Genomic DNA, 22,698 nt, shown 5'->3' on the forward strand with positions numbered 1-22,698 from the left:
TCACACGGCATCACACAAAGTCAGACCCCCCCTCAAATATGACGTCACAAAGCTCTGCCCCCCCTCCCCCCAAAAAAACATGCTTCAAATCGCTTTAAACTATTGTCATTGTAGTAATGTAGTGCGTATTTAATGTGGCGCTGCACTCTGATGTTGGAGAAAACATTTATTAAAAAGTCTATTTAATTAAGTAGAACGTGTTGTCTATATTTATTTAAAATTGCGCATTTTGATGCGACGTCAGATTTCTCAAACCCCCCCCCCCCCCACTCGTCACATATCGTCACAAATGTCTGACCCCCCCCCCCCCCCCAGGTGAGTGATGTCATTTATGGACGGCCACTAACGAGATAATGTCGAACAATAGATGGCACTAGTATTTGGTATTACCAGGGGATTGGCAACCTTTCAACTAAGGGCCATTTTTTTAGTCTGAGCCAAATAGTTCGAGAGCCGCATCACACGCGCAGAGTTACGTGTGCACAAACACGGCGGTTATACAGCAGATGACAAACAAATTGACTTGAATATAAACAAAATAGGTGATGGAATGAACTGCGTCTATTTAGATTTTTTCCCCACCCTTAGTAGATTGCGTAAATATAAATGTGTCGTTAAACCTGCCACCACCCGACACAGCCAATTCGTGACTGTTGTACACATTCATCTCGTCACCGAGACACTCCATAGTGACCCCACTGCCTGTCATATCTCATAAATTGCCTATTATCGTTGAGTAAAATGACGTTTAAGATTTAAAACAACGGCTGCCAGCCGGGGAGAGGGGGGTTGGGAATAGAACCCTGGCAGAGGGGCCAAAGAGCCGCGCATGCTACACAGGAGCCGCAGGTATCTGACCCCTGGGTACGTAAACTAAATCGTGCACGGGGAACTCTTCGACTTGAGCGAGTTAGGATCTGGAGATCTGGGTTCGTAAGTCCAACTTTACTCCCGTAGATTCTAAAACACGTTGTACAGCATGTGCACTACACACGGGAACGACTTTAAACGTTGTATAATCTCCTGTAGATGTAGATGGTTCTTCACGTTCTGCAGATGTAAATGCCACCACCGCCATCTATTGCGCGGTGGCTGAACTTACGACTGGCAGTCCGAACAGGCAACTGGACATACGGACAGGTCTGCCCGTAAGTAGAGGAGTCCCTATATAGAACAGGGTCATTGTTGGTGATGGCTTTGTGGTGGATCGCAGAGCCCTCTGAGATCTACCAAGAGAGTTTAACCGTGCCTGGTGGATTGGCCAACGATGGCTGTGGCCCACAGTAAATATGGTTATACGGATGACGGGTCATTGGCAAACGTGCAAATGTTACACGTAGATTTTTTTTAATTCGTTTGCACATTCGAAAGTGCTTGGAAATTCTGCATCGCTTCCAATGTTCTCACTCTTGTCGTTTGATCTTGAAACCATGGCTATGAGGCAGGGTACGCAAATAATAACAATGAAAAACATTTCCACGGTTAATCTTGACTCGTTCTTACCGTATATAGAAAATAAAACTACCTTCATCACGGCAACCGTCGAGCGAATCACTTGAGCAACATGGCTAGGTAAAATGTTTTTGATTTCATTAAAAAATATATATACATGCAAATGGATACTAAAATAATTACTGGTAAAATTGCGTAAAACACTCGACTCAATGCGGTTACAGTTATTTGGCGGCAGGGAGGGAAATCAACCTCCACTCCCTCCGATTTGATTAAGCTGAAATTAATTAAATTCTCTGTCCACCATTTACAACTGCATTAGTTTCACATTTTACTATGACTCTGCTTGTTTACCCAGGAAAGTCTCAAGGTTCAGGATGATCCTGCCAGGTTTTTGCAGCAGGGTGGGGGCCGGGGGGCAATGTTGTTGCTGCTGCTGTTGTGCGTAATCCCAACTGAGTATTTTTTGTTATTGTTCTGGATGTTTTGTCAATACCAGTTACATTGTATGTTGTTTTGAGCTGTAGGAGAAAACCAGAAAACCTGCAGGAAACCGACGCAGAGCAGAGGGAGAGCGAACATCTCCACACAGAAGGGCGCCCGTGTCGGGAATCGAACCCTGGCCTCCCCTTCTGGCTGAGGTGCAAGCGTGACCACTGCGCCACCACTCCACCACCCTGCTGCCCCCCCTTACACATTACACCGTTATAACTGCACGCTCGGCATCAATTACACGATACGTCACCCTTTGCAAAGGACTCAAGTTAAAAAAATTGCCATTTCCCCCATCTGCAGATCGGAGCAAGTTTATATATCGCTCCCATTCATGTTATGTACGGATGTATGTTGAACATCTTTCGCACCGTACGTAGCCAACCGTGCTAATCGGAGGTGCGGGGAAAGGACAACAAACTAATAACCATGTTTTTGCATTTTAGATGCAGAAACAGGATTATTATCGTTTTTAAACCATACAAATATTGTATAACGAGAGGTAATGCACCTCGTGCAGAGGCACTGTAATAAAAATAAACTTATATGAAGAGGCTAAACAGGGCGCAGCGAGCGAGAGAGAGCAATCGAGCACGCCACTCCCTGTCGGTATGAATGAATGGAATGCGTTCACACTAATTAGTATTATTTTGATTATGCTTGTTAACCCAGGAAAGCTTCACGGAGTCTCACGGACTCTTTTTTTTAAAGAGGGTCCTAGACAAGGGAAAGTTCCGGTTCTCTGTTCCCGTGGCACGAAACGAGCGTCGCAGGAGGCGACATCGCGTGCTCGCTTTCACGTTAATCTTCAGGCGAAAACAAAAAAAAATCCTCGTTCGTGACTTCACTAAAACCACGACATGTCGGCAAGTCCAACAACGTATTTACATTGTAAAAGTTCGAGCTAAAAACCTCGTCTTGCAAGCGTGCGATAGACTTCAAGGTTGCCATCACGTTATTGCACAAGATGCACCGCTGGGGAAAGGACCGGGGAGGTGCGGGGGAGGGAGGGGCGGCGGTGGAGGCTTCACGCTCGACGGGCTCTCTCCCAGCACAGGCGAGCACGGCGATCGACCACAGCGGCCAACGACGGTCAGTCCCCAGCCATCGCGCCGTTCACACGTCGGTCGTGAATTCGTGGTGCGAGCCGCCGTCGCCGAGCAGCGAGTGCCGGTCGAGCAGCTGCACGGAGAGGGCGGCGGTGCCGCCGGCCATGCGCTTGTCCGCGGTGAGCGACGCGATGGACGTCTGGCTGATGAACTTGACGCGGTCCCAGACGCCCAGCTTGGGGGAGGTGCGCCCGTCCACCCAGGCGGGACGGTCTCCCATGCCCACGGCGACGCTCACCTCCGAGAGGCTGCACTCGCGTACGCGGCCCCGGGTCTGCGCCTCCAGGCGCAGGCGGCTCGGCTTCTTGTACCTGACAAAAGACAAAGGTCCTCCGGCTGAACAGACTGCTGGGGCAAGCGCTGCGCAGCGAGCACCTGTGACGGCCGGCACTGTGGCACACGAGGGGGCGGGTGGCCGGCACCGCGCCCGGCCACCTTTGAGTCAATGAAAGGGAGGCCCAGGACCGGTTCAGATCCTCGTCACTGGTGTTGGCCGTGAGCGGGAATCGAACACGGATCACCGGGTTCATAGTGCAGCGCGCTAACCGCTGCACTACCGCTCCCCGCTGCACTACCGCACGCACGCAGATGGACGCGAGACCACAACCGTGAAACCACCGCACGACCAGTGCACACATTTCCTGCTTCGCCGAGACAGATTTGCTCGCGCCGCAACACGTAACGCGCACGCGACGATTGCGCGTCCGGACATTTCGGCTCATGATGTAAGCAAATGAATTCACGGACATTCATTCTCCGAGAGCCACCGACGGCACCCTGCTTGGCGTGCACCGGCGGTCTGGGGTCCGAACCCGGGGTCACCAACGGGATTTTATCCGCACGGCACCCAGCGCTCTGGAAATCCCGGCCCTTGGGAGGTCAAGGACTCGGAGTCGATAGCTGAAGACCCCACCATCCAAATTAACAAAGCGTCTCTCTCCACCCACCCTGCCCGGCTTTCCCTCTCCCCCACTATCCTCCCCCCCCTCCCAACCTAGGTCTCCCATATTATGTTGGTTAGTTTAACACGTAGTCGTAGGCTTTCGCGATCAATATTATCCACGCACCTGGTGTTGCGGTACTTCCGTGGGCACCACGGTCGCCAGATGTAAACTACCTCGCGATCCCGACCCTTACGCCTATATATTTCGGAGTGTGCGTGTCTCTCTCTCTCTCCATGTGTTCACGTGGAATTTCCTCCGTTTCGAGTATATGGCTGCTGTAAATGTCCACGTGACGATAAGCCACCTCGTTGGGCTATCATTTGTGGCCAGGGCGCGTCTGAAAACGAGCTGTATGGCTCAGTGGGGCCTTACCAGGTTAAAATAAAAATAACTTAATTCACAGCTGTTTGCCAATGCCGCCGTCAACCGTACCCCCGCCAAACGCACGTAGGTCACGGCACTACAGACGGCGGGGCGTTAGCTCACCTCTTGAGCAGCAGCGACGAGAGCACAACAGACACGGACGAGGCAGCCATCGCTGCGGCCGCCATCCACGGTTGCAGCACTAGCCCCGCCGGCATGAACACCCCTGCACATGGCGGCACGGGGCACAGAAGGCGCGGGGCAAGTGAGCGCGGAATGGTATACAGACACGCGAAGTTTCGCGGAGTTTTGCGCGTCCTTAGCATTCAACTTTCGGCACGTGTTGTGACGGGTATAACCGCAAGATCCGCCCGGATCCGTCCGATGCTCTCCGAGCTGCGGTGGCTTCTGGTTGCCGAACGAATCCGTTATTAGGTCGCGCTCAATGACCCGCAATACCTCGCTCATCTCGTCAAGGGGCATAAAGCATCACACGAACTCCGGTCATCCACGCAGCAAGTGGCTTTTGGCTCAGCCATTGAACAAAGACGGTCACCGCATCACGCACTTTCAGATGCTCTTCCGCGGCCGACTGCAATGCTCATGCTTCTCTAGAACAGCTTTTTGTGTTTAGTTTGTTGCCAAAGTGGTGGTGCTGCAGACAGCCCCAGGTAGCCTCAATAGACCTGACACTTTACTTCCCCCTCACTTCTGATTATCACGGTTGGCTACGTATGGTGCGAAAGAAGTTCCACGTACATACTACCCATAGACTCAACACTACCCATAGACTCAACACTGCCCATAGACTCAACACTGCCCATAGACTCAACACTGCCCATAGACTAACACTGCCCATAGACTAACACTACCCACAGACTCAACACTACCCATAGACTAACACTGCCCATAGACTAACACTACCCTTAGACTCAACACTGCACCTCCGATTAGCATGGTTGCCTACGTACGGTGCGAAATAAGTTCAATATACATACACACTTGCATACAAGCACACTCCCCCTACTGTCGAGGACGCGTCACTGCAACCTTCTCAAATGTCAATCTCCCGTGCGGATAAAAAAATCAACGCCTTCCACTCATTGGCCTCATCCCACACCACCAACCTGGCCACTGGTAAACCGATCTAATCCTTAGCCGACAGCGACAGACAGATGAGCGCCATGTCCAATAAAGGCTGTAGAAACTTCAAGCGCGTCCTCAAATTGGTGATATTCTTGAGTAATTTGGCCGTTCATAATAATACATTCATTTAATATTCAGCGTCATTCACGCTAATAGCATCCCATAATGCTGCACATGAATTATACATAAGTACCAAATCCTATATACAGCCACTACACAAATAGAATAAAAATCCTACGACTACTACTCCCAAGAAAAACCATAAATTAATATACAAATTTAGAAATGGCACCAAAACAAAAAAAGCACAAATATCACACGAGGTCCACCATCCCAGACCACAATCCCAACTTTCCAACCAGGAGGGTCACAAAATTACGACTAATTCATACCAATAGATCAAATGTCCAAAAAGTTACAATTCTTCCTCCAGCTGACCGTGGATGAGAAGTCCACTTTTATGGTCGTAAAAAGATTGGGTCCGACTCACATCAATGGATGTTTACAAGATCTACTCTGCTATAAATCCCAATTCTTCGGGTAGCTTCCTTCTGATACACACGCCATGTTTGTTTGTTGTAGTACGGAGTTAGAATGATGGCTTTAATCTAAGTTGTCTTGTGGTTGTTGTCGTTTGACTTGCATCCCACTGGGATTTTTGCACACGGCTTTGGTGTACGGTGCTTTTTCTGCAATATTTTGCTGTCTTTTCTTGGATTTTCTGTTTGCACATAGTCACATAGTCACTTTAAGATGTTTTCATGTTCATGTTTTAGTTTTTTGTTTGTTGCGGTTGCACCCGATTCAAGAGCCCAATTGGTCACAGGGCTATACCAAATAAATGAAACTGAAAACTGAAACTGAAAACTCCTGTGAAAACTCATCACATCCCTGTTTAACATTTCCCCTCGCCACCCAAGACTCGGACTCATTCTCTACTACGTTTGGGAAAGAGGGCTTGCCTTCCCCTCCCGTCGACAGCGTAAATCCTCGGCCGCCACTACGAAGGAAAGGGTTTGACCCTGAACACTACTCTCGAACAGAAGACTTCTTTTGGGCGCCGAAAGGCTGAAAGGGAAGGACGGCAAGCTTCCACCGGGAGCTCCAGTTCCACATATGGCAGCAAACCAGCAGCTCCGCACAGTTCAACGTACATACATATACACAGACGCGAGGGAAGTCTCCGTCCTGCCTTGTTTCTATGTTGAATTACTTTCGCACCGTACGTAGCCAGCCATGCTCAATGGCCTTCCGCTGCATCGAGAATCGGCCCGGCCTAACAGCCCTTGCTGGATGGGCGGGAGAGAGGGGCACGGAGGGAGCGCTTGGGCACGCATGTCCCGGAGAGAACTCCTAGGGTGTTCGTACTGCACTGCGCACGTGGGGTGGGGGGGTGGGGGGGTAAGTGAGCGGTGCGCCGAGGGGAACCTGCAGCAATGGGGATCCCGACGACGTTGTAGATGAGGGCGAACACGAAGTTGATGTGGATGCGTCGCACCGTCTTCTTGGAGAGGTGAATGCTGGCAACGACGTCCAGCAGGTCGTTCTGCGCACAACAGACGCGGACGAGGCTCAACACCTACAAAGACAAAGACCTCCCATATAGCCTCGAGTACACCGCAGGGACGAGTGCTGTTAGTGAGCGCCTATGAAGGTGGACACGGCACAAAAGCGAGCGGGTGACTAGCACCACGCCCGGGCCAACTTTGCCTCCCTCTGCTGCAGCTACTGGTGGCAGACACGGGCCCGATGGACAGGTCTCGGTCTCCACGTTTCATTGGGTAGAAACCACAACGGGAATTAAACTCGCATTGCTGCAAAATGCGCAATGAGGTTCCCTACACAACAACGATTCGATTCCGACCCTGACGATGCCTGCTGTAGATTTGGAGTTTGCGTGTCTCTCTCTCACAGTGGTGAGATGTTAACTACCATGCCTGGTATACAGGTCGTGGATTCGATCCCGACCCTGACGCCCGTATACGTGCGGTTTGCGTGTTTTTCTCTCCCCGTGGTCACGTGGGGATTTTTCGCCGGATCCTCCAGTTTTTCCCTCCACATTTAGAATCAACGTCACGCGTTCAAGAGCATTTGGCCGCTGCACATTTCCACGTGACGATAAGCCGCTTCCCGTTGTTGGGCTATCAATTGCGATGGCCAGGTCGCTTCTGAAAGAAAGAGCTATATAGCTCAGCGGGCCTTACCCGGTAAAATAAACTAAATGGTTTAGTTTCATCTTCTTGGTTCTTTCGGTAAAGTCACGTAGAAGGGAAGTAATAAAATAATAAAAATAAAACATAATAAAATAATTCTCACGACGTTTCGGCCACAACGCAAGCAGCCGTCCTCAGGTGAAGACGCTGTCTCCCCAACACACCTGAGGACGGCTGCTTGCGTTGTGCCCCAAACGTCGTGAGAATTATTTTATTATGTTTTATTTTTATTATTTTATTACTTCCCTTCTACGTGACTTTACCGAAAGAACCAAGAAGATGAATCCCTGCAGTCACGAAAGCTTTAAATCGAAATGGTTTAGTTTGTCGTTGTGACTCACGCGGATGAGCACGATGTCCGCCGCCTCGATGGCAACGTCGGTGCCGGTGCCGAGCGCGATGCCCACGTCGGCGCGGGCAAGCGCCGGCGAGTCGTTGACGCCGTCGCCCACCATCGCCACCGTCTGCCCGCTCTCCTGCAGCTGCTCCACCTTGGCCACCTTGTGCGAGGGCAGCACCTCCGCAAACACGCGCCTGATGCCCACCTACAAAAACAAAGATCCAACACCCCACCCACGTATAGCCTTTAGCGGACCCATGGGGCAGGTGCTGTTAGCGCGCACCTATGAAGGCTGGCACGACACACGAGGGGGTGGGTGGCCAGCACCACGCCTGGCCGCCTTTGTCTCCCCTAGTACCGATGTTTACACACCGCACCAGGTATTTGACTTAGGGGAGGCCCAGGACTGGTTCAGATATTCACCACTATTATTGGTCAGGAGAGGGATTCGAACTCAGGTCGTTGGGTCCGTAGCGCAGCGAGCCAAGCACTGTGCCACTGCTCCCCACAGTACTGCCTACCTACACACACACACAGCACGTCCAAACACACGCGCCTGATGCGCACCTGCACACACACACACAGCACAGCTGCCTGTTTACCATTCACAGCCTACACCAAAACACGTGGCTAGTGAATTGTATTCAAACGCTTGTGAAAGGGATCCACTATCCAGTTTAAATCAGTTACAATCTTGCTGCGAGGCTACCTACGTATTACGATTATCACCGAGTTGAAATGCCAGGCGAATTGGCCAAAAGCTAGCAGCCTATGGGAACACCAGCCGCAATGATGATAATTACTACCGGATTGGTGAATTTACATCGCACTGCAAAAAAAAACCAAACGCTTTATTTTCCATCATCAAAAGCCACTTGCGTGCCATCACCTGCCACCCTTTGATTCATTAGCCCAGCTCCCTGCCTTGCTTATGACAAATTCACCGGGAATGTGGCCAATCTCATCTCATCTCGGAAGAGGAGCTGAGCCTGGACGGTGCTTAGATGGGACGAAGACCACGCACGACACGTGTTATCGGTGGAGAGAGAGAAAATAATTCTGCTCGTATTTGCATTCGAGTAATTTTATGGAGGGCAGTGAGCACTGAAGCAAAATTCTCAAAGATGGGATTCACCGGTAGAGGCAGTCGAGAGGGCATCCCTGTCGGCAGTCTTGTGTCGGTAACACTTTCGTTGATGGTCATTTCTCGTTTATTGTTTTGATGACATTAGCGCAGAATAAATGTGTATGTCAGTGTTCTTCACTCATATTCAAAGGGGGGGGGGGGGGGTGGAACACTTTTGGCAATAATACATCAGTGTGAGGGCCGCCACACATTTAAAACCATTGGGTTTGACAGCAGCACGATGATGATGGGTGGGGGGTGTGTTCACATTTGTGCATTGTCGAGGAGGCCGCACGCCAGGGGCTGCACTAAAAGCCGCCAGGGGCCGCCAGTGGCCCAGGGGCCTTGCACTGGTTTACTTGAACAATGGCAAATGTTGTAAAAATATCCCACATTGTAATTAATTCGTATGCAACTTTGCAGCTTTCCACTCAGGGGGCTCTCGTCGGATGTGCGCGGGGGCAGGCGTGTGCTGATGATGGGCGCCACTGTGGTGAGATGTTAACTACCTCGCCTAGTATACAGGAGGTCGTGGGTTCGATCCCGATCCTTACGCCTGCTGTATATTTGAAGTTTGCGTGTCTCTCTCTCATCATCATCACGGTGGCTAGGAGATGTTAACTACCTCGCTTGGTATACAGGAGGTCGTGGGTTTGATCCCGACCCTGACGCCTGCTGTATATTTGGAATTTGCGTGTCTCTCTCACATCATCATCACGGTGGCTAGCAGATGTTAACTACCTCACTTGGTATACAGGAGGTCGTGGGTTTGATCCCGACCCTGACGCTTGCTGTATATTTGGAATTTGCGTGTCTCTCTCTCATCATCATCACAGTGGCTAGGAGATGTTAACTACCTCGCTTGGTATACAGGAGGTCGTGGGTTTGATCCCGACCCTGACGCCTGCTGTATATTTGGAGTTTGTGTGTCTCTCTCCCTGCGGTCGCATGGATTTGTATCTGGGTCCTCCGGTTTTTTCCCTCCACATTTAGAACCAATGTCATGCGTTTTCGAGTATTTGGCTGCTATGCATGTCCACATGATGATAAGCCACTTCGTTGAGCTATCATTCGTGAAAGCCAGATCGCTTCTGAAAAACAGCTATACAGCGCAGTGGGTCTCACCTGTAAACATAAAAATTGTTTAGTTTAGAACCGGTGTGGGTGGGTCGGAGGTTCGGGAGGGGTTTGGGCGACCTGGGCCGCGATCGCTTGTGCCGTCTTCCTGTTGTCGCCCGTCATGAGCACCACCTGGAGGCCCATGTCGGCGAGTGTGCGCACGGCGAGCGCGGCCTCCGGCTTCACGGTGTCCGCGATGGCCAGCATGCCGCACAGCTTGCCTGAGCACGCAGAGCACAGAGCCACGGCCGCCGAAAAAATGTCAGGGCCCTCCCCCGTTTCTGAACAAACAACTAAAATGCAGGGTTGCTTCAAAAAAATGTTAACGCTCGATTTAAAGCTGCCGTCACCTGAGGACGGCTGCTAGCGTTGTGGCTGAAACATCGTGAGAATTATTTTATTATGTTTTATTTTTATTATTTTATTATTTCCCTTCTACGTGACTTTACCGAAAGAACCAAGAAGATGAATGTTAACGCTTCGGAGAATTTGCAACGACGCCACGGGAAATGTGCTGCCTCCCAGGCTCTGGAGACCACCTGGAGAAGATTCCAGGCAACCTGTTGACAATGACGGCGAACACGTGGAGACTCTGACTTTTTGAAGCTAATAAACATACATTTGTCATCATGTTACAGTGTAGTATCCATTAGAAACTATAGTCCCATAGAAGTGTTAACATTATTTTGAAGCACCCTGTACTCGCGACTGTAAACCACGCAACTAATCACGTCCGCAGTAACGTTTTTTATGGTTAGATAGCGGTAAAATAAACACGTTCTGTCGATAACACTGTGTGGCTTAAAGGGAAACATATTCAGGGTGGGACAAAAGTCAGGGCACATCATAGGATTATTTCATTCATTTTATGCATCTTCTACTTCTTTTGCACCGTGCGTAGCTAACCGTGCTAATCGGAGATGGCATTAAACATTGTAATTGTTTATTCCTTAAGTTAATATTTCATACTCTCTGGTTCTTTCGGTAAAGTCACGCAGAAGGGAAATAATAAAATAATACAAATATAAAACAATACAATTCTCACGACGTTTTGACTGCAACACAAGCAATCATCATCAGGTGTGAAATCCACAGCAAGAAAATGAAAAAAATAGTGGCGGTAAACGTCGTGAGAATGTTATTGTTTCACATTTTCAATATTATTTTATTATTGTATTATTTCCCTTCTAAGTGACTTTACCGAAAGAACCAGATAGTATGGATTCCTGCAGTCACAAAAGCTTCAAATCAAGATTGAATATTCTATCTGTTGTCATTATCAATATTTATTTTTCTTCTTCCTGTGGGGGGTCAACCTCAAATCCGTCGTTTACAAAACTCGACCAAGAACGCCGTGACGAACCGAGGCAACAAAACTTAATTGATGAACGTTCAAAGATTACACCTGTAATAAAAAAAAAAATCCTGAATTAATTTCAAAAATATCATTCATGCATGCATTAACGCTAATGGCAGTGGGTTTAAACATTTGTTAAAATAAATTAAATAACAGGGCTGTCGGGAAGACAGCGTCCTAATGAATACTGCTAAGCTTTGCAGTATATTTTAAAGCACTTTAAGCACTTAAAAATACGCTGCCAAGCTTAGCAGTGTTCATTAGGATGCTGTCTTCCCGACAGCCCTGTTCTTCACCTGAGGACGGCTGCTAGCGTTGTGGCCGAAACGTCGTGAGAATTTTATCTTATTATGTAATTTTTTTTTATTATTTTATTATTTCCCTTCTCCGTGACTTTACCGAAAGAACCAAGAATATGAATTCTAGATTTGAAGCTTTCGTGACTGCAAGGATTCATTCTCTTTGGTTTCAATTGTGGCCGAAACGTCGTGAAAATTATTTTATTGTTTTATTTTATTATTTTTATTGTTTCCCTGCAGTCACGAAAACTTTAAATCGAAATTTATTTTATTTTATTGATTATTTTACCTACGTGACTTTACCGAAAAAACAAAGAGTAATAATATTAATCCATGTAGTCACGACAGCTTCAAATCGAAAATTAAATCACCTTTTGTGATGTGTTAAAATAAACATAATAGCCCTGTGTGTCCTGACTTCTGGGCCACCCTGGATGAATAGGCGTCGTTTCGGGCAATGAACCTTGTTTGTAGCACAAGGCCACTGACTGAAACGTCACCCATTACAAAAAAACAATAATTTTAAGGCCACGCACAGTGTTACTGAGGAATGTGCTGAGTTTTTAAATCCTTTATATTAAGTTCACTTGCTTGCTTGCTTGCGCGCTTACGACCATGCAAATCTTTCGGTCGTTTTTTAACCCACTTCCCGTGATCCAATCGAGCTGACATTTTGCACACAGACTCGTTGTGCGTGACAATTTATTTTCGTGAAATTTTTTTTTTAAGATTTTCCACTTTTTAGGAAACATTTTTTTTCATATTGAATTTAAAATACCAATGTGATAAAAATGAAACTCTTACTCAAAAAAAACAGAAATGAATAATAAAATAAAACCGATGCCACGCATATAAAGGATTTATAGTAAAAAACTTTGTTTTTACGGGTTAACTTTTTATCATCTGTGCTTGTGCACCACTGCCAATGCAGCAGCAGCAGCATCGCCAAATAATTGATTGGAAATCGAGGATAAAGACGTCATCAATGGCCAATGCCAAAGAAAATAAATTAAATAATCGAATACGACGTTTCGATCGCAACACAAGCAGTCGTCATCAGGCAGAACTACATTTGCGAGAGAGACAAAACACAGACACATATATTTTCTACCTACGTGACTTTACCGAAAGAACCAAAGAGTATGCATTCCTGCAGTCACGAAAGCTTCAAATCAACTCTCTACGCTCCGCCAGATCCAACGTGGCAAGCTTCAAGATCTGTCCTGACAAGTCTCCCACCATCTGGCCTTAGGTCCCTTCTCTCCCCTTAGTCGTCTGGACTCGCATTGTATAATAACATCTGCACAACCATCTAACGAGACTTGAAATTGCGGCTCTTGATTGGAGTATACAGAAAGGCAGCACAGACGTCGGCGTGGCAAAGGAAGAGGTCGTCTGAACTCGGTCGCCAAAGGGGGCGCTGCATTCGGATTGAGGGATCCCCCCCTTCACGAGCACATGTAACTAATTATAATCCGACAATCGCCCAAGCTCTGCAGCCCTATATATATGTCAATATGTTTTCAGCCAATTAGCGAGTATATTGATGTGTGGGAGTAAACCGGAGCACTTCGAGAAAACACACAGGTGCAAGTGAGGGGGCAACCCTCTAGAAACTTTGCTGGAACCACCGTCTCCTGGCTTGCCAGCGCATGGACACCTCGACGCCCGTGGGAAGGGAGTTTCGCAACATTTTGTGCGATCCACCAACCCTCGCTGCTGCTGCTGCCTTCGTAGTGCCGGTCTGTAGGCAGCCACTACCCGGTGCACACGTGTCCGTAAAGACGATGCAGTGTAAATCTCTTCCTCCACCCCCCCTCCCCGTTCTACGTATGCAAGCAATAAATGTGTATAATCTACACATGTTTTGCATCTTCCATGTGTTTGTTTTATCCAAGCCACCCTCCCACCCATTGCCCCAGACAATTGGATAATTGAGAGGAGTTCATGGTATTTGTGTAAATCAATAGCCAGAGTTGGCAGGGACAGAACTGGGAAAAAATTAGACCTGGACCGTACCAACTGAGTCCCGAGTGCAGGGGGGGGGGGGTTGGCAGACACGAACACCCATCGAAAATCATGTAAAGTAATAGATCAATATTATTTATACATTTGTTACGCAAACAACGTTTGGGAGATCCAGAGCGTGACAGACAGACACTTGCGCATTACATAGATGGACTACCCGCCGCTACACTCGTCCGTGGTTCCTTCCGGAATGAAGGCAGCCCGGGTTCAAATTTCCCCTAGCATCACCACCACGGAGTTCCATGGTGGTAGGAGTGGTGAGATGTTAACTACCTCGCCTGGTATACAGGAGATCTTGGGTTCGATCCCAGAGTTTGCAGGTTCTCCCTGTGGTCGTGTGTTTTTTTCTTCCTTCGGGTCCTCTGTTATTCCCTCCACATTTAGAATCAACATCACGCTTTTAGAGTATTTGGCTGCTAGATTTGAAGCTTTCGTGACTGCAAGGATTCATATTCTTGGGTTTTTTCGGTAAAGTCACGTAGGTAAAAATGTAAAACTAAAATTAATAAAAGTTAAATAAAAATCACGACGTTTCGGAGGCAACACAAGCTTCCGTCTTCAGGCGGAACCGTCACAGCACGATAGCTGTATCAAGTATTATTAATTTTAGTTTTAATTTTTTACCTACGTGGCTTTACAGAAAAAACCCAAGAATATTTGGCTGCTGTATATTTCCACACGATGACAAGCCACTTCGCTGAGCTACAATATGTCATGGCCAGGCCGCTTCTGAAAAAGAGCTACGTAACTCAGTCGGCCTTACCAGGTAAAATAAAGAAATGGTTTAGTTTAGTTCTGGCTCCACCCCTGGGCATGGGTAGATGCGGCAGAGAGAACGGAGGCTCGTGATGGAGCTGCTAACAGTGAGGTGCTGGGTAGACTCCAGCTCGTTCGGAATGAAGCTGCTGGAGTCATTACGCGCGCACCGTTTCACGAGCACATCATCATCATCACACCCGCGCATTCGTCTCTGCACCGACGACTCTTCAAGTATCGGGTGGACTACAAGATCCTGCTGCTGGTCTACGAGCCTCCGCATGGGTTAGCCCCACAATATTTGCAGGAACTTATTTATCTTTACACTCTCCAACGAGGATCCTGAAATCTCCGGACTGCCTTATCCTGTTTCCGAGATCAAGGCTCAATTCTTGGGCTGAGCGGGCTTTTGCCAAAGCAGCTCCCAGACTACGGAACAACGCTTTGCCTTTGGTAATCAAATTCGTTGGAGTGAAAAAAAGTCTGTCCTGAAATCTCAACTCTTTAAACTGCCCGTTACACTCACCCCACCACCCCACTGGTTCTGGCCGTGTACCCCTGCAGGTTTCTCTTTATTTTCCTGGCTTTCCTTACAGGGTGGTGGCGCAATGGATGGATGGCCCTACGGATGAAATGGGCCACTTTACAATTACAACACTTGATACAGTAAATTTAGCTGTGACGGTCCCATCCGAAGATGGAGACTTGTGTTGCCTCCGAAACGTCGTGATTTTATTGATTTATTATTTTATTCCTATTTTTTTTCACTTTACAATTGTCAATTATCATTATCATAATGACTTTGATTACCGTTGATGGCGACCAAGACGGCGGTCTGGCCCTTCTCCTCGTGCTCAGTCATGGCCTTGTCGACGGGCTCCGCCACCAGCAGCGCATTCCGGTTCATCCACTCGCGGTTTCCAATCAAAACCGCGTATTCTTGCCCCGAGGTTGCTGCTGGTCCAGCCCCCACATCTGTTCCCGTGGACATGAAACAAGGAAAGTTTGGTGACGCGGCCGCGAGGTGGCTTTCCTCCCCCGGCACACCTCCGATTAGCACGGTTGGCTGCGTACGGCGTGCGATAGAGGTTCACCATACACACGTGTCACACACGTGTCACACACGTGTCACACACGTGTCACACACGTGTCACACACGTGTCACACACGTGTCACACACGTGTCACACACGTGTCACACACGCACAGGTGTAACCTCCATCTCACCTTCGTCAGATCACAGCTGGGGAAGGCTACTCGCCGAGTGCAGGTGGTAACAATCGTGCCTCACAGCAAGATGGACCCAGGGTTCGACTCCCCCGACGAGGGTGCCGTTATGCGTGGCGTTTGTATGTTCTCCCCCTGTTCTGCATGGATTTCCCTTTCCTCCCAAAACTCAAAACATAAAATGTCATTGATGTTGGCCAAACACACCCCAATGCAGGACTCCCCTGAAAGAGCCTTTGGACTTTCCTGCTAATATCCAACAGCGGACTGCGTCAATTATTGAATGCTCCCCGTGAAATAACCGACACACTTCCTCCGGCAATATAAAAAGGGACCGCCAACAATCGTGAGAAATAAGCAAGGTAACACGATGGTCATGTACTTATTATAAAACCATCAGCATTGTAATTACAGAGCACACACGCGGTACTCTCGAATGTTTAATCAGCCAGAATGAAACAAGTCTCAAACGCCGACTACTTTTTATGTTTAGTATGTTATACATATGTATGTTGATCTTCATAATAAACGTTTTTGGGTTAGATCGCGTTATTTATAAATGTGTCGCAACCCTCCACCACCCAACACGGCAAATCAGCAAAAAAGTGTCACGTTGACAAAAGACAAAATAGTTCACTACTTTAGCCCACCGGTGTGTTGAAGAGTGAATCCACAACATTTACAAAAAAAAAATTCTTCAACACACCGGTGGGCTAAAGTAGTGAAGTATTTTGTCTTTTGTCAACGTGACACTTTTTTGCTGATTGGCCGTGTCGGGCGGTGGAGGGTTACAACACATTTATAAATAACGCGATCTAACCCAAAAAGGACAACAAAGTAAACACAAAAATCAGTTATCAAGAAATGAGCTTTTAATCCAAATTATTTAAAAGTGAAAAGCTCCAGTGGCTTCCTAATATCGGAAGAGCATTCCAGACAGCCGCAGAAGCGCATCTGAAAGCGCACGATACGGTGACCATCTTTGTTCGATGGCCGAGCCAAAAAGCCGCTGCTGTTGCGAGGGTGCCCGGCGTTCGCCGATGACGGTTTACGCTCCTTGACGAAATCGGCAAAGCATCGTGCTTCGTTTGCGGAAAGCGCTTTGTGCGTGCGTAACGAACGCGACCTTGTAACACACACACACACATGCGCACCGGTGCTGGAGATGGTTCGGGAGCCCGCGGGTCCCCCGTCGGCGATGTCTACCAGCAGCGCCGCTGCCACCGAGTTGGCGGCGGCAAGGCCCTGTTTCGACGACGCCAGCACGGCTTCCACGTCGGACACGCGGCAGCTGATCCCGCACCCAGGGATGGCCTGGAAGTCGGCGCACGATCCCAGGCTTTCGGTGCCGAGGTTCTGGACACAGTCGCGGACACGGCCAGGGAGGAAGGAGTTTCGACGCTTGGACCGAGTAAGGGCACATCACGCGAGCGGCTCCTGCACCCGACACAGCTTGCGACCCCAGCTGCTGCCTTCAGGAGTGGGGCTGATGTTCTACACGAGAGGGGTCCTCCCTCACCTGGGCGAGACGTTAACTACAATGCCTGGTATGCAGGAGATCGTGGGTTCGACCCAGACCCTAATGCCTGCTGTGTATTTCAAGTTTGCATGTTCTCCTTGTGGTCGCGTGGATTTTTGTTCGGGTCCTCCAGTTTTTTCCTTCACATTTAGAATGGACACGCGTTTAGTATTTGACTGCTATACATTTCCACGTGATAAGCCACTTATCATTGGGCTATCATTTGTGATGGCAAGGTTGCTTCTGAAAGAGCTGTATAACTCAATGGGCCTTACCTGGTAAAATAAAAAAAACAAGCTTAGTTTTAAATTTTGATTCAAAGCTTTCGTGACTGCAGGGATTCATATTCTTGGTTCTTTCGGTAAAGTCACGTAGAAGGGAAATAATAAAATAATAAAAATATAAAACAATAAAATTCTCACGACGTTTCGACTGCAACACAAGCAATCATCATCATTTCACACCTGATGATGATTGCTTGTGTTGCAGTTGAAACGTCGTGAGAATTTTATTGTTTAATATTTTTATATTTTATTATTTCCCTTCTACGTGACTTTACAGAAAGAACCAAAAATAGCTTAGTTTTAGTTTAACCTTTGATGGTGGTAATAATTCCTATTACCACATAGGCTTTCGCGACCAAAATCATCCATAATACAGGTTTTTTGGGTTAGATCGCGCAAATATATGTGTCGTAAAACCCGCCACCACCCGACACAGCCAATTTAGTAAGATTTGTTACGTAAACAGAACATGCCAAATCGATGATCTGATAAGTGAAATTAAACATGTTAAAAAAGCGCTGCAATTCAATGGTTACAATGAGGCACAGATCAACAGGGCACTGAATACCAAAACCAAATCAAATAACACGAGCATTGAAACTGACCAAGTAGTTAAAACTATTAAAATACCGTACATTGCGGGAGTAACTGATAAACTAGCCAGATGTTTGGAAAAACAAATCATAATAAAAAAACAAGCGGTCGACACGTTTATTGCGATCGAAACATTGTGAGTTTTTGGTTTTTGACGTATATATTTTTGATAATTTTTATTTTATTTTGAATCTACGCGACTTTACCGAAACAACCAAAGAAAATGAATTCCTGCAGTCACTAAAGTTTTTAGTCACTATAATTACCTGCCGACAGTACTTGGCGACGGCAGAGCCGAGCGGGTGCTCGCTGCTCGCCTCCGCTGTGCCCACCACCGCGAGGAACGTGTGGAGGGGCAGCTTCACGTGCTCCTCCAGGATGGACACGCGCATCACCTTGGGGATGCCGTGCGTGATCGTGCCCGTCTTGTCAAATACCACCGTGCGCACCTGACGGGCGTGAACGTGCAAGTCGATCGCCGATTATTCCGGCGATTGTCCCCGGCTTCCAACACTATCCGGCGGTCCCGTGCCGATCCGGTGAACCACCTCCATCGCAAGCCGATGGCGTTGGATTCAGACTCTGAATAACCAGCCCCGATTCTATATCCCGTTATCATCACCCCATGCAAGCGTCTTCGAGATTCGAGTGGTAAGTACGATGCAGTCAATACAGTAACTATTCACAGTAGGATATTTACTTATTTCTCTTTGTGTATTTACTTATGCCGGTCTTGCGTAACAAAACGCATTATAAACACAGACATACACACAACACCTAAAAATCCATTATGCAAGAATGTGCAAAAATAAACCTATTTAAAATAATGATTAGTGATTATCCAGCATTTTTGAAAATCCAGTGCCGCCTTCCCCCCCCCCCAAGCCACCGGATAACCGATGATCTACTGTATGTACATACACGTCTGTTGAACCGATGATCTACTGTATGTACGTACACGTCTGTTGAATTCTCTCGCACCGTACGTAGCCAACCGCGCGAATCGGCGGTGCGTGAACACGCGCTGGCACTCAGGGTGTCCACCTAAACGACCGACGCCAACGACGCTATAACGTACATCCATGCCGACGCTGATCCACACATCTGTTCAACGGGACTGTTACAGTCGAATTGACCGGCTCTCTCTCTCGTTATAATAATAATAGGATACTTATCGCTACCCGCCCCCGCCCCCGCAAATGTTTTGTCCGCCATACAGTGCTTCACATTTTATTTGGGTCTTTCGGTAAAGTCACGTAGATAGGTTAAAAGAAAATAATTTACTAATTTTCTTTGAACCTATCTACGTGACTTTCAATTTGTATATTTACTTATTTACTAATTTATTTATTTTCTTTCAACCTATCTACGTGACTTTACCGAAAGACCCAAAGAATATGAATTCCTGCAGTCACAAAAGCTTTAAGTCAAGTGCTTCACGTGTTACGCTTCTACAGAGTGGTAGCGGTATTTGGCTGCTATAAATGTCCACATGATGATGAGCTACTTCGTTCAACTATCATTTGTGGGCAGGTCGCCTTCTGAAAAAGAGCTACGTAGCTCAGTGGGCCTTACCTGGTAACATAAAAATAGTTTAACGGTTTTTTTTTAAGTGCATGTTGGGGGGGGGGTTAAGGGCCCCGTGATTATATATTAATGCTGAAAGCCAGCAGCCAGGAAGAATATTGTCAATTATTTATCCACGAGAGTCCCTGCCGAGTCTCGGCACATCCTCTGCTGGGAGGTTTCGGCAATTCCTTCCGAAGCAGAGTTTGCAATGTGGAAGAAAACACGAGCGCCTGGAGTACATTGACGATGTATAATAATACAGTGGGATAGCACAATTACTGACTTGGCCACTTTTGTACGGAGCTTTGAATGTTCTCCCCCTGTTCTGAGTTTTTTCAAGGTTCTCCAGATTGTTCACACAGATAAAAAAAAATCACACAACGTAACTAACATGGGCCAGATGTGCTCCAGCGGCCGTCTGGAACGCTCTTCCTTCCGATATTAGGTAAGCACTAGAGCCATGTACTTTCAAATCTAGCTTGAAAACGAATTTCTTTAGAACTACTTCTTGTGTTTAGTCTGTTATACGTATGTTGAACTTCTTTCGCACCATTCGTAGCCAACCGTGCTAATCGTAGGTATGGGGGAAGGACAACAAACTAAACACAAAAGGTGAGGTAGTTAACATCTCGCCACCGTGGCACCCAATCTCCACCGAAAAACGCAACGTGGGCCTGCGGAACCCGCAGGGTGACCGTGCCCACCTTGTGAGCCATCTCCAGGGGCTCGCCGCCTTTGATGAGGATGCCCAGCTGCGCTCCGACCCCCGTGCCGACCATGACGGCCGTGGGGGTGGCCAGGCCCAGCGAGCAGGGGCACGCGATGCACAGGACCGTGATGGCCGCCTGGAAGGCGAGGCGCCAGACCACCTCGCCGTGCGACAGCCTCGAATCGTACTCCTTCCGTGGGACAGCACGCGGGGGGGGGGGGGGTGGGCAGATGGGGACGGGGGGGGGCAGAGTCGCACGCATCAGGATGAGCGATTAAACTAAAACTACAGGCTTTTAGTTCTTTCGGTAAAGTCACGTAGGTAAAAAAATGAAATTAAAATTAATCAAAATAAAACAATAAAAATCACGACGTTTCGGAGGCAACACAAGTCTCCGTCATCAGGTGGGACTGTCACAGCCAGATTTGCTGCATCAAGTGAGGGAGGGATTCAAGATGTAAGCTCTTAAGTACCAGTTAAGGGGGGAGGGAGGGGAGGGGCTTATCAGAATGTGGTAGCCAATGAATGGAACGTATCAGGAGGGGGGGGGGGCGGGGCTAACAGAGGGACGGGGTACTCGTGGTCGTGGTCAACGACGTGTTTGTGCGCAAGTCACTGTGGATGTACATAATAGAAAAGGAAAAGAAAATGCCTATGTTTATACCAGTGTTGGCTGACAATAAAGAGAGTACTGTTAAACGTTAGGGATGTAAATACTCGGTAAGCTTCAAATCTAGAATTAAAACTACAGAGCAATTTTTTACTCTACCAGGTAAGGCCCACTGAGCTGGAAAGCTTTTTTTCAGAAGCGACCTGGCCACAAATGATAGCTCAACGATGTGGCTCATCATCGTCATGTAGAAATTTATAGCAGCCAAATAATGTAAACGCACGTCGATTCTAAATGTGTAGGAAAAAACGCACGTTGAGTCTGAATGTTGAAGAAATATCCACGTAACCACGGGAGAACATGCAAACTCCAATGTACAGGTGTCAATGTCGGGATCGAACCCATGACCTCCTGTATACCAGGCGAGGTAGTTAACATCTCGCCACAGTGGTGCCCCAAATAAATGTGTTTTTTTTAAGCGTATGATAATATGCCTCCTTGTCAATGTCTTTCCATATAGAAAGTGTGTTGACCAAAAAAAGTTTTTTTTTTACAAAACCATCAGCCACATGGTGTTCTTGGAGTAGATTTTGTCAGCAATGTTGGTTTAACACACCAGCGCCGGTTTTGACTCATCAGCTTTCTTTCACCAATCAATGGTGGTGAAATACCAGATGTTAACCCTTTGCTAGATATGGGTCTGAGAAAGTCACGTGGTGGATAGGATGCATCTCAAAAAAATGTATGCAGAGAGACAAATTCTGCAAGGAGACGTATATTGTCCGATTATTTAGTGACTGATAAGCTTTTGAGCTCACTATAAAAAAATAAAACACCGTAAAACACGAAAAGCGCCCTTCCATTTCAACACACGAGCAATTGGTGAAAGGTCCGTGCAAAGGTGCGAAGATCATCGACAGCTTCAGGATACAGACATTTCTTGAGAAGGTGGTGTTGGAAATTCAGGTAAGACACGTTCAGACCGGTATTCCGTGTCGTGGTTTGGCTTAGGATTGAATTAAACACGGGTCCGCTCAGGTTTCAGCCACTCGGTTGTTTCTAAAGATGTTCAAAAGCCTTGACTTGGGTCAGGCTCATGGGAATCCTAAGTGTGGCTGGAACCACGTTCAAGAGCCAGCTCAAGTTTAGCGTGGCTGTGAACCAGAATCAGATTTTTTTTTTTTCGATTTAAAGCTTTCGTGACTGCAGGGATTCATCTCCTTGGTTCTTTCGGTAAAGTCACGTAGAAGGGAAATAAGAAAATAAAAAAAATTAAACAATCAAATACAACTCTCACAACAGCGTCTGTCTTTCCGACAGCCCTGTTCTTCACCTGAGGACGGCTGCTTGCGTTGTGGCCGAAACGTCGTGAGAATTATTTTATTATGTTTTATTATTATTATTTTATTATTTCCCTTCTACGTGATTTTACCGAAAGAACCA

General features: G+C 47.5%; 1 protein-coding gene across 4 annotated transcripts in view; it reads right to left on the reverse strand.

Annotated features, from left to right (window-relative positions):
* Positions 1 to 930: 930 nt before the first annotated feature.
* The window catches only part of LOC144736269 (copper-transporting ATPase 2-like), an 85,086-nt gene continuing 63,318 nt past the window's right edge, over positions 931 to 22,698 (reverse strand). For all 4 annotated transcript variants that reach the window (XM_078618893.1, XM_078618892.1, XM_078618895.1 and 1 more), the window contains 9 exons: positions 20,641 to 20,835; positions 18,634 to 18,816; positions 17,125 to 17,326; positions 15,555 to 15,719; positions 10,383 to 10,525; positions 8,061 to 8,264; positions 6,935 to 7,052; positions 4,484 to 4,586; positions 931 to 3,364 (listed from right to left, as the gene is read on the reverse strand). In XM_078618893.1, coding sequence (XP_078475019.1) covers positions 3,061 to 3,364; positions 4,484 to 4,586; positions 6,935 to 7,052; positions 8,061 to 8,264; positions 10,383 to 10,525; positions 15,555 to 15,719; positions 17,125 to 17,326; positions 18,634 to 18,816; positions 20,641 to 20,835 — 1,617 coding nt within the window. In that variant the 3' untranslated portion in view covers positions 931 to 3,060. The remainder of the gene's footprint in view (positions 3,365 to 4,483; positions 4,587 to 6,934; positions 7,053 to 8,060; positions 8,265 to 10,382; positions 10,526 to 15,554; positions 15,720 to 17,124; positions 17,327 to 18,633; positions 18,817 to 20,640; positions 20,836 to 22,698) is intronic.

This window comes from Lampetra planeri, chromosome 60 (assembly GCF_965212315.1).
Source record: "Lampetra planeri chromosome 60, kcLamPlan1.2.h2, whole genome shotgun sequence".
NCBI lineage: Eukaryota > Metazoa > Chordata > Hyperoartia > Petromyzontiformes > Petromyzontidae > Lampetra > Lampetra planeri.